The sequence below is a fragment of the Somniosus microcephalus genome, chromosome 33 (assembly GCF_052327205.1).
Source record: "Somniosus microcephalus isolate GS21.2 chromosome 33, FLI_Smic_1.0, whole genome shotgun sequence".
NCBI lineage: Eukaryota > Metazoa > Chordata > Chondrichthyes > Squaliformes > Somniosidae > Somniosus > Somniosus microcephalus.
Genome location: NC_141019.1, coordinates 14,069,781 through 14,082,233, shown reverse-complemented (window position 1 = coordinate 14,082,233; position 12,453 = coordinate 14,069,781). Strand labels below are relative to the sequence as shown.

Below are 12,453 nucleotides of genomic sequence, written 5' to 3'. Positions count from 1 at the left end.
TGTATTACATGTGTGGAATCCTGGTGTGTCACCACGCCTGTTTATCTTGCAAATCTCCTCACCGATTCTGAGGTGAGATTTCATACAGCTTTTAGCAGCATTACCTGACAGGATGTGAATACACAGTATAAATGGATTGAAGAGCAGTTTCTGTGGAGCGGATTGAGGAAGTGGGGTTAAAATTAAAAAGGACAGGACCGTGCAGTCTAATTGCCTTTTCCTGCTTCTAAAAATACTGGACGGGGCGGGGGGGCGGAATTCAGTTCGGGGCGCTGATGCAGTAGCGCCAGGGCGAGGCGAATCCAGCGACGCACGTCAAATTCAGTCCCCCTGTTAAACCTCCGCCAGGCAGATCGTGATGTCAGTGAGTGTGCAACGCTCACTGGGTGCTCGGTCTGCAAAATTGATTTTCACCACCTACCTTAGCACCTCAATCAGACAGCGACAGGGAGAGGAGGCGTCAAGCAGGCGGAAGCCGGCTCCAGGGACGTTATTTAAGGGGTCATGAGTAATCGGTCCCAACTGTCAGGTTAGTGGAGTTTCAATGCTTTCTTGTCAGTTTGACATTGTGCAATAGTTTAATTCAGGACTTTAAAGGTTCTTTTGTATCAGGAGTGTTGTGGTAACTAAAAAGTAGTTACATTTATTCTTAAATATCAAAGTGCTACACTTGGCTTACATTAATGGGGCCTGTACTGACAGTCGACCTGACCCTCCAGGATCTACGGCGGAGGCAGCGAGAAAGACTGGAACATGTGGCCAGAGGGAGGAGGAGGGCCATCAGGGCTCAACAGGAGGCCTTACCCTCCGAGGGTATTCTGAGAGCACTTCTCCCTCCAATTAAGCGAGGAGCAGTGTATTAGAAGGCTCCACATCACCAAGGTGGTGGTCATAGAACTCTGCCAACTCCTCCAAACAGACCTCCAGCCTCACACCAGGATGACTTAAACCCCAGCTCCCTTTTGCTCACCACATCCCCATCATACGATCCCTGTGTCATGCCATAATACAGCGTCCTCCTGGGTGCAAAGGTGAAATGAGAGAGATCACAAAATATTGCAAACTCCATTAATCTCTGCATAAACATATCACCCATCACATTCATTCTAATAACTAATGGCCCTTGCACCTGCCATAGTTGAATAGCTGTCATTGTATGCAAGGCATGAGATGTCGGTGTGTGTGTTGGTGGGTGAGTGCTGGGGGTGTGGTGCTTTGGGCAGTGTGTGAAGCTTGTGGTACAGACGGTGGTATGTAGCATTTGTTGAAGCATTCAACCACCCTGACCACCCGACTGAGGTGGATCTGCCATGAGCACACCTGCTTCAGTCCTCTGGCTCCTTGTCCTGCTGCTGCTTGCTGAGGCAGCTGCACAGCCAGCAATGCTGAGAATGCAGTGCTGCAGCATCAATGAACCTCCCCTTTAAGTACTGGGAAAAGCCTGTGGCATTGATGAGTTGAGATTAGACTGCATCTGATATTGGTCTGCCCTTTGAGTGTAGTGCCACTGAGCTAGGCCTTTAAGACTTGATTTAGTGCCCCAATCATTTCTTTGAGCAGTGAGAATGAATTTTTGCGTGCAGTCTAAACCTTTAGCGCCTGGCGCTAATTCTCCAGCTTTTCTAAAGATACCGTCCATCCCTGGGCTATAATGAATTTCTAGCCCAAGCTTGTGTTTCAGTCTTTGAGGAGTTGGACATCGAGGTTTTTTGGTTTTTTCTTACTTTAAGACTGATTCTACCATGCAGGTCCTTTCTCGGGAGGAAAAATAAGAAGAATTAGATTGTTTTTGTCTTGATGTCATTCTCTACTGGTTCACTCACTTTTCAGTCCCAGATCACCAGCCTCAGTAAACTCTACACCAGTCCTGGATCCCCTCAACTCAGTCCCGGGTCACGAACCCCGGTGAACCCTGACCCAGTCCTGGGTCACGTTTCCCGGTGAACCCAGTCCTGGTCCCACAGATTCTTTTCTGTCACATTTTTCAACTGGTGTGAACAAGATATCATCTCTGGCTCCTTGCCAAAAGTAGCACAAATATAAAATAATTACTTGTAAAATTCTTAACATTTCAAAAAGTATTGGCCCAGAAATTCGGGTCTCCACGGGTGAGTACGCACGGGGTGCTCACCCGTAAGCCCAATGGAAGTGCCGGTCTCCTGCATGCACTGCGCATGCGTGCGAAACCGGCACTTCCGTTCCCCTGAAAGAAGGGGTTCAGAGTTCGAACGCGTGTGCGGGAGAGGCTGCGCGCGCATATCGAACTTACGTTTCTTTTGCAGGTTTTCCCGGGAGGGTAAGTCTGCAGGAGTTGGACATATAAAAAGCAGGCGTAAGGCCTGGTTTTTACAAGGTAAGTGGTGAATTAATTAAAATTAAAACCTTTTTTCCACAGGTTTATTATTTTTAAATACTTTAAAGAAAGGTAAGTTTATTTTTAGCCCCGTAAGAAAAGAAAATTATTTTTTTCAAAAATTTAAATTATTGTTTAAAATAGTTATTTCATGTAATTTATAGTTTATTTAAAAAATTTGATTTAAAAAAAAAAAAAAAAATTATTTGAAGATTTAGTGATGTTTTGGGGCCCGTAGTATTTATAAGTTTGACAGCCCTTCCTGTCAAACTTATGAATGGAGCATTCCCTGCTCCGATTGGCTCCCCATGGCCCACGTGATCCCAGGGGACGCATCGAACTAACTGCGCCCCTGGGATACGCAAGCACTGCGCGCCGGGAGCTGGAGCAGGCCCCGGATCAGAATCCCACGGGGGCCCACAGCTCAACGGCCGGCGCGCTAGATAAGTAGAGGTCGAGGGCTTGCACCCGCGGGAAGACCCCGACCCGAATTTCTGGGCCATTATTTGATCCCCATCAGTTAATATTGTTTACTGAGGAAGGTGCCAAGGCAATTATTCAGCAGCTTTTCAAATCCATCCTGTTTTCCAATCTCTCTTGCAAATTGGAACAGATCCCAACTGCATCCAATGCAAAATCTGAAATCAGTATTGGCTTACTGCTGGACTTAATGGACCATTGACACAGTCCCAGTGGACTTGTACTCTTCTCTACAGTGCACTCTACTCACCTTCCTGAACAATAAGATAACTAGTGAGTACTCAAGTGCAGTATTGTGATGTAGCTTGGCTCAACAGGGGATTGCAAGGATAGTGATTGAAATTGTTGATCCGTATTGGTACCTGGGGATCCTGCTGGATGTCCCGTGCAACCTGAACACTGTTCTTCAGGATCGCACTGAGAAGGGGTGAAGGGTACTTGGTCTTCTTTCGTTGACGGCAAGTTCCCACTGCAGATTTTTTTTTTAAACTGCATCTGAAACAAAACCGGAAATGCTGGAACCGCTCAGCATCTGAGGAGAGAGAAACCGAGTTAACGTTTCAAGTGCGAACCTTTCATCAGAACTGGAATAACAAAAAATGAGCGGCATTTAAATAGGATCAGGAGAATGAGGAGTTAAAGAAAAGATACACCCACGAGTGAGGAAGTACGGGTGAAATGAGCGGTAATTAGGGGTGGGCAATAAATGCTGGCATTTCCAGCGACGCCCTGATCCCATAAATGAATAAAAATTAAAAAGAAGGCAGGATGGCAAAGATAATTACACAAGATGATTGCAAGAAGCATAATAAGAGAGACGAGGAACGTGTGAATAGCCGAGGGGGTAGGGGTAAGTCAGGTCTGGAATGGAAATGGCAGGATCTCACGGTCTGAAGAGAGGAAAAGCCGGCAGACTGTAAGGGCGCAGACTCCCCCCGCCAGCATGGTACTCCAATGGAGGGGCTCCACCAATTTGTTTTTGGGTGCGCAGTCCCTTTAACGGGCTGCGCGGCTCATTCAAAGTTTCACGCATACACATAATTTCACATTGGAAAAGCCGGTCCCGGGCTGTGCGGGACCGCCAGACATCCGCGCAGCTTAGAGCGAACGTTGGTCTCCACCCCAAGCGCCAACCTGCCCCCTTCCCGGACACACACACCCACCCATCCTGCTGTAAAGAAAGTGGAAGCTATAGTTAAAGTCAATGTTAAGGCTAGAGGACTGTAAAATGCCTAATAGAAGGATAATGTGGTGTTCCTCACCCTTTGGTTGACCTTCATTTGGACAGTGTAGACAGCAGGATCAGAGTGGGACAGGGAATTAAAGTGACCAGCAACATGGAGCTCAGGGTTGCATCTGCAGTCACCTAATCTATGTTCTGTCTCCCCAATGTAGCGGAGGATCTGGATTTTTTTTTAAATTCATTCTCTGGATGTGAGCATCGCTGGCAAGGCCAGCATTTATTGCCCATCCCTAATTGCCTCTGAGAAGGTGGTGGTGAGCTGCCTTCTTGAACCGCTGCAGTCCGTGTGGTGAAGGTCCTCCCACAGTGCTGTTGGGGAGGGAGTTCCAGGATTTTGACCCAGCAACAATGAAGGATCGGCCGATATATTTCCAAGTCAGGATGGAGTGTGACCTGGAGGGGAACTTGCAGGTTGTCTGTTCCCATGCTGCCCTTGTCCTTCAAGGTGGTAGAGGTCGTGGGTTTGGGAGCTGGTGTCGAAGAAGCCTTAGCGAGTTGCTGCAGTGCATCTTGTAGCAATTGGTGACCATTAGTCCTGGTATGTGGACCTTGACTGGAGCGTCTAGAACATCAAGGTGACTGGCAATAGCACAAGCTGTGTATGTCCTTCCACCACACTGGAGACAGATGTCCATTATGTAGCTAATGAGGAAACTCGGGGATTTGGGATGACAGCAGCTGGAATGCATTGCCCAGAGGCTGGGCATGCTTGTACATTCAAGGTTCATGCCTAATGTGATTAGGTTACAGAGAGACAAGCAGCTGCTGCTGCTGACGCTCCACACCTCCATCTGGTGGTGTCATCGTTCAGTGGTGTCCTGTGCTTCCGTGCTGAGGTCAAAAGGGTGGTGGCATCGCACTCGCACATCTTGTAGCGACTTGTGCTCCTCGTGACGAGCTCCTGGTGCCTCTTGTTCACCTTGTGAGGGCTCAAACCCTCGCTTGTCAGCTATTAAATGACTGACTCGTGACTGTCCTCAGTGGGGGAGTCCAGTGGGGTATCTTTGGGGTCAAAAGTGGCTTCAAGAAGACATGTTTGGCGATGCATGTTTAGAACCAAGTTAACCCTCTGATGGAGTCAGTAATCTGATAACTGAGCTAGGTTGGTCTTCAGTTCCAGGATTTTGACCCAGTGATGATGAAGGAACGGCGATGAAGGAATGGTGTGTGACTTGGAGGGGAACTTGGAGGTGGTGGTGTTCCCATGCGCCTGCTACCCTTGTCTTTCTAGGTGGTAGAGGTCACTGGTTTCTGCTCCCCATGTTCTCATCAAAGAAAAAAAGAATTAACAAACGCCCCTTTATTTCCAACTTTGTGAAGAGTGTATGGAAACTCTGACTTCAGAGTCTCAGCCTAGGGCCTGAACTTCATCTTATGGATGTACTTTATGACTTTACGAATTTTGGGTCTTTTGCTACCCAATATCTGGACACGATAGCATAACCTGGGAAGGGGCTGTAACAATGAAGACCCCCTTGTTCAATGAACTGAATCGTGATCTATACATGTGCCTTCACTTGCATTACTCCGATCTCCTGAAGGATAAACTGATCCGAATCATTAAGCTGCTTTATTTTACAGTCTGTAAGTGAACATACAGACTAACAGGTTACTTCAACTCACATCAGTTTCTCCTTCATAAACAAAATACTAAACCACACCACACTGTCCCATTTAGTGGCCTCCGTAACATCATTCTTGGATCAGCTCTATCAACTGAATCAGACGGAGGTATCTTCTGGATTTGGTCTTCAACTTCTTTAAATCAACAGGCCGAGGGCCCTACCTGTTTCCCATAGCAGATTTGTTTTCTAACTGATATCCAACATGTGGGTCTTTTGTACTTTGTGTTCTTCCATGACTGGAAGTTTGTCAGTTTTTCCCCTGACTCCTTCCCTGTCCAAGGGTTGGCCAGTAGAACTGCTAATTACCCAGCTACTGCCCTCCGAAAAAGTAGATTTCTACCAGACAACCCCACACTGTATATGCATGAACATCACTTCCTGTGAATAGCTACTGGAAGCATCTGAAATGAAATAATGAACCCTCTATTGCTCCAGATCAATATGGGTACCAGTTTCAATGGCAGGCTCATTAATATATCAATCTCCTCTTTGTTTAGGTCTGCTCCATCCTTTTCCTATGTTAAAATGAAACTAGAGAAGGCTGTAGCTTTGTGAATTAACCCGTAAAGTCTGAACCGGAAATGTGTTTTAGCTTAAAACAAAAATCCCTCCTTGGTCAAATAGCCAACAATCCTTAATGGTAACACTTGCCTAAGAAGTAGCACTGCTTCTAGTCCTGGTATCTGCAAGGATATATTTGGATCTTTGATCTTCAGTTTGTATGAGGGCAGCAGTTGATGTCGCTGCATGCTGTCCCAACAGAGAATGGTAGGATGATGCCTTGTACCCAGATTCCTCCCACGGTGAGCTCCTGGCCAGGGCACGGTTTGGGGGAATTGGGTGGGGGAGGGCATCGTGGTGATTGAGCAGACATGAGGTGAAGCAGGAGTAAATTGTCCCATTACAGATGGTGGTGGTATAGATTCACCAATGTTACTGATTTTTTTTCTTTAAATGTTGAATAAATGGGAGAACTGGCCAAAAAGCAACTTCTGGCTGAATGTACATGCATATGTCATTCACCCATATCCTGTACTCGAAATGAAACATGAGACACTATGTGGGGAGTCTTATTTAAAACTTCCCTGAATCAACAAAAACTTACTTGAAGCAAAAAGAAATGAATGCCAGAAAGATGATGATAATGAGACACTGCGCAGCTTAGAGCAGCATTGCGACAGGGGTGGCCATAGTGAACAATTGGGCAGAAGGTGCTGCTGGTTGCAGGGTGATGGATGAGTTGCTTCATCTCTTGGTAAACCAGTGATGGGTAATACCTCTCTCATCCTCTAACTGGCAGGCAGGTGGAGATGCTCAGTCCTGACTCTGACCATCTGTTTCATCTTCAATGAAATAATGAGCTCAGGCTGGGTGCAAGGTGATAAAATGTTGGAACTGTTGTCAGACGCCCTTCAGTCGGCAAGGTTCCAGACAGACGCAGTGTCTCGCTGCTGCTGTCACTCGGACGCAAGTGCAGGTCGAGTGATTCCACCGTTGAGTCAGATGACTCTGCTGTAAATGTAGCAGTGAGTATTTGTGGTTTAGGGTTGGACCTTTGACACAAGCTGGGCTTCCTGAATCAGTCAGGGTGGAGTGTACACGGGCTGTGGAAGGAGATCCGTCTGGGGTTGTGTGTTCATTACTGTTGTATCTGTATAATTCTGGTTTATTTGTGGTGGCTCTGCCCTCCAGACCCAGCTCTAACAGATGACCTTTCAACTCTTTGCAGCTGCCATTTGCATTGATCCCGATATTGACGTTTACAAGTATGAGCTCAATAATGCACGACTTCGTCAATGGTCTGTAAGTAGTCTGAACGCTCAGTTTTCTTTGATCTCTGCTTTGTAATTAAAAACGAGAATTGCACAGTTCACATATCTTGTTCTATATATAAAATCTTCGAATAGATTCCAGCATGTAACTCACACCCGGGTATCTGTTATTCTATATATAAACCCCTCCCCCCCCCCCGCCCCCCCCCCCGAACCCCTCGATTAGATTCCAGCCTGTAACTCACTTGTGGGGGTAACTTGCTAAGAATAATCAGGGTTTATTACCTACTAGTAACATTGGGATGTTGCTAAGGATGGCCCAGTGAGTATTAAAGACTAGTAATATTGAACTTGCAGCACTCCATTCTCTCAGATCCAACCCCAACATTATCATTAAACCTGCTGACAAGGGTGGTGCTGTTGTTGTTTGGCGAACTGACCTCTACCGTGCAGAGGCTGAACGCCAACTCTCTGACACCTCCTTCTACCTTCCCCTGGACCATGACCCCATTACCAAACATCAAGCCATTGTTTCCAAGACTGTCACTGACCTCATCTCCTCTGGAGATCTTCCCTCCATGGCCGCCAGAACAGGCCCAACCAGTCCCCATCCACCTTGTTCTCACATTGAACAACTTCTCCTTTGACTCCACTCACTACTTCCAAATTAAAGGTGTTGCTATGGGAACCCGCATGGGCCCTAGCTATGCCTGCCTTTTCGTGGGATATGTGGAACATTCTTTGTTCCAGTCCTACTCAGGTCCCCCCTCTCACCTCTTTTTCCGGTACATTGATGACTGTATTGGTGCTGTTTCCTGCTCTCGCCCTGAACTAGTTAATTTCTTTCACTTTGCTTCCAATTTCCACCTTTCCCTCACCTTCACATGGTCCATCTCTGACTCTTCCCTTTCCTTCCTTGACTCCTCTGTCTCCATCTCTGGGGATAGGCTATCGACAAACATCCAGTATAAGCCCACTGACTCCCACAGCTACCTGGACTACACTTCCTCCCACCCTGCTTCCTGTCAGGACTCTATTCCATTCTCCCAGTGTCTCCATCTCCACCGCATCTGTTCCAACGATGCCACCTTCTATACTAGTGCTTCCGATATGTCTTCCTTTTTCCTCAACCGAGGATGCTCCTCTACCGTGGTTGACACGGCCCTTGACCGTGTCCATTCCATTTCCCGCACTTCTGCTCTCACCCCTTCCCCTCCCTCCCAGAACCACGATGGGGTTCTCCTTGTCCTCGCCTTTCATCTCACCAATCTCCACATTCAACGGATCATCCTCCGCCATTTCCGCCACCTGCAACGTGATCCCATCACCAAACACACATTCCCCTCCCCTCCCCTTTCAGCATTCCGAAGGGACCGCTCCCGCCGCAACACCCTGGTCCACTCCTCAATCACCCCCAACACCCTTTCCCCTTCCACGGCACCTTCCCATGCAAGTGCAGGAGATGCAACCCCTGCCCTTTTACCTCCCCCCTTCCCACTGTCCAGGGCCCCAAACACCCCTTCCAGGTGAAACAGCGATTTACTTGTACTTCTTGCAATCTAGTATACTGTATTCACTGCTCACGATGTGGTCTCCTCTACATTGGGGAGACCAAACGCAGATTGGGTGACTGCTTTGTGGAACACCTCCGTTCAGTCCGTAAGGGTGACCCTGAGCTTCCGGTCGCCTGTCACTTTAATTCACCGCTTCATTCCTGCTCTGATCTCTCTGTCCTCGGGCTATTACATTGTTCCAATGAAGCTCAACGTAAGCTCGAGGAACACCACCTCATCTTTCGATGAGGCACTTTACAGCCTTCTGGACTCAACATTGAGTTCAACAATTTCAGACTATAACCTCGGCCCCTATTTTTTCAGGCGGCAGGTGTTGTTGATTCTGCCATTCCCATTTGCAACGTTTAATGTCTCCTGCCTTACACCCGAGCACAGACCGTCCCTTTTGTTCTTTCCTTTCCTTTCCTCTCCTCCCTCCCTTTCTGTCTCTGCACCTGGTTAAAACCTGTTACATCTCTAACTTTTCCCAGTTATGACGAAGGGTCATCAACCTGAAACGTTAACTCTGTTTCTCTCTCCACGGATGCTGCCTGGCTTGCTGAGTGTTTCCAGCATTTTCTGTTTTTGTTTCGGATTATTATTAATATTGGGATGTTGCTAAGGATGGCCCAGGGATTACTAAAGACTAGTAACATTGCGATCTTGCGAAGGATGCCTCGGAGTAATACATAGGATTACATAGGATGTACGGCACAGGAACAGGCCATTCGGCCCAACTAGTCCATGCCGGTGTTTATGCTCCACTCGAGCCTCCTCCCGTCTTTCCTCATCTAAATCTATCAGCGTAACCCTCTATTCCCTTCTCCCTCATATGCTTGTCTAGCCTCCCCTTAAATACATCTATACTATTCGCCTCAACCACTCCCTGTGGGAGCGAGTTCCACATTCTCACCACTCTCTGGGTAAAGAAGCTTCTTCTGAATTCCCTGTTTGATTTCTTGAAGACTAGTAACATTGGGAGATTGCTAAGGATAGCCCAGCGATTGTTACCGACTAGTAACATTTTATAAACGACCTAGACTCGGCTGTAGGGAGCAGCATTATAAAGTTTGAAACTTGGCAATGCACTAGATAGTGAGGAGGATAGTTGTAGTCTTCAGGATGACAGAGACAGGATGGTGAAATGGGCAGAAGCACGGCAGATGGAGTTCAATGCAGTAAAGTGTGAAGTGATGCACTTTGGGAGGTCTAATATGGAAAGACAGTAACTATAAATGGCACGATTTTGAAAAGTGTAGGTGAGCAGAGAGACCTCGGTGTCCATGCACACAAATCCTTAAAGGTGGCAGGACAAGTTGATAAGGTGGTTAAAAAAGCATATGGTTTATTATAAACAAAGGAATAGAATATAAAAGCAAAGAGATCAGGCTGGAACTTTATAAATCACTGGTTAGGCCTCGGCTGGAGTATTGAGGACAATTCTGGGCCCCACACTTCAGGAAAGATGTAAAGACCTTAGAACGGGTGCAGAGGAGGTTTACCAGGATGTTACCAGGGATGAGGGACTTCAGTTATGAGGAGAGGTTGGAGAAGTGAGGACAGTTCTCCTGGGAACAGAGAAGGTGAAGAGATGACCTCATAGAGGTTTTCACAATGATACGAGGTTTTGATAGAGTAGATGGAGAAAAACTGTTCCCTCTGGCGAGTGGATCAATAAATGTAAGGTGAGACCCCTGTGAGGACAAGATCCTGAGTTAGTTGAGGATAGACGGAAACTGGTTGGGATACTTGACGAGGACTTCGCTGCAGTGTTAACAACAGAGAAGGATATTGGGGCAGAGGTAAATCCTGAATTGGTTAGAAGTAAGAGGAGAGATGTTGCAATAAATAAAAGGAAAGTATTTGACAATTTTGTTAAGCTAAAGGAGGACAAAGGTCTGGGACCTGATGGGATACAAAGGATTCTGAGGGAAATGGGGGAAGAAATAGCTAAGGCCCTTGAAATTATATTTCAGGATTCTATTAAGAGTGCATGTGTGTCTGAGGACTGGAGAATGGCCAATGTAATATCCAAAGGGAAACAGAGCGAATCTGGGTAATTACAGGGCAGCTAGTTTAACATCTATGGTAGGGTAAATTTTTGAATCTTTAATTAAAGATGAAGTTACTAAATATCTAGATGAAGAGAAAATAATTAGAAGCAGCCAACACTGATTTCAGAAAAGAAGATCATGCTCAACAAACTTGATGCTATTGAGGATTTAAACTAATTTAGCAGGTGGGGTGCGCACCAGGATGAAACATTCGAGAGGAGAAACAAGGTGCACAGAGGACTGGGAGATGCAAATAGCAGTAGAGTAAAGAATAGTTCAGAAATAGGAGTGATCAGGCGGGGGAAAATGCAAAGCAGTCTGGGTTTGGAGTGCATGTACGTAAATGCACGGAGTGTGGTAAATAAGGCTGGTGAGCTGAAGACACCCGTCGCCATATGGGACTATGATATAGTGGCAATAACTAAGACCTGGCTCAAAGAAGGGGAGGATTGGAAACTTAATATCCCTGGCTACAAGATATTCAGGAAGATAGGAAAGGAGAAAAAGGAGGGGTGTGGCGGTAATGATCAAAGAAACTATATAGCATTGGAGAAGCATGATGTAGTTGAGGGACCAAAGACCGAGTCTATCTGGTTAGAATTAATGGACAATAGATGAGCTATTACGCTCCTGGGTGTATGCTATAGGCCACCAAATAGTGGGAAGGAGGTGGAGGAGCAAATTTGCAGGCAAATTACAGAAAGCTGCAAGAACTACAGAGTAGTGATAATGGAAGACTTCAATTATTCTAATATAGACTGGAATAGTAACAGTGTAAAAGGCAAAGAGGGGGAGGGATTCCTCATGTGTGCAAGAGAACTTTCTTGATCAGCGTGTTTCCAGCCCAACGAGGAAGGATCTAGTTCTAGGAATGAAGTTGGGTAAGTGGAGCATGTTCGGTGGGAGAATTTGGGGAACAGTGATCACAATATCATCAGGTTTAGAGTAGTGATGGAAAAGGACAAGGAACACTCAAGCGTAAACATACTTTACTGGAGGAGGGCTAACTTCAGTGAGTTGAAAAGGGATCTGGCCCAGGTGGATTGAAATCAAACACTGGTGGGTAAAACAGTAACTGAACAATGGGGGGGCCTTTAAGAAGAGATGGTTTACGTACTGAGTAGACACATTCTCGTGAGGGGGAAAGGAAGGGCATCCAAAGCTAGAGCTCCCTGGATGACTAAAGATACAGAGATTAGAATGAAACAGAAAAAGGAGGCTTATTATAATCGTAAGGTTAATAATACAGTAGAGAACCAAGCTGAATATAGAAAGTACAGAGGAGATCTAAAAAAAGGGAATAAGAGGAGCAAAGAGAGAGTATGAGAATAGATTAGCAGCGAACATAAAAGGGAACCTAAAAGTCTTTCATA

At 46.3% G+C, this 12,453-nt stretch overlaps 2 protein-coding genes across 9 annotated transcripts in view; one reads left to right on the top strand and one right to left on the bottom strand.

Moving 5' to 3' along the window:
- LOC147096970 (uncharacterized) overlaps positions 1–12,453 on the bottom strand; it is a 1,290,222-nt gene that overhangs the window by 769,217 nt on the left and 508,552 nt on the right. The window lies entirely within an intron of this gene.
- Positions 1–12,453, top strand: part of LOC147096973 (natural resistance-associated macrophage protein 2-like) — a 180,149-nt gene that overhangs the window by 106,827 nt on the left and 60,869 nt on the right. For all 7 annotated transcript variants that reach the window (XM_085972677.1, XM_085972672.1, XM_085972674.1 and 4 more), the window contains one exon: positions 7,431–7,504. In XM_085972677.1, the coding sequence (XP_085828803.1) occupies positions 7,431–7,504 (74 nt within the window). The remainder of the gene's footprint in view (positions 1–7,430; positions 7,505–12,453) is intronic.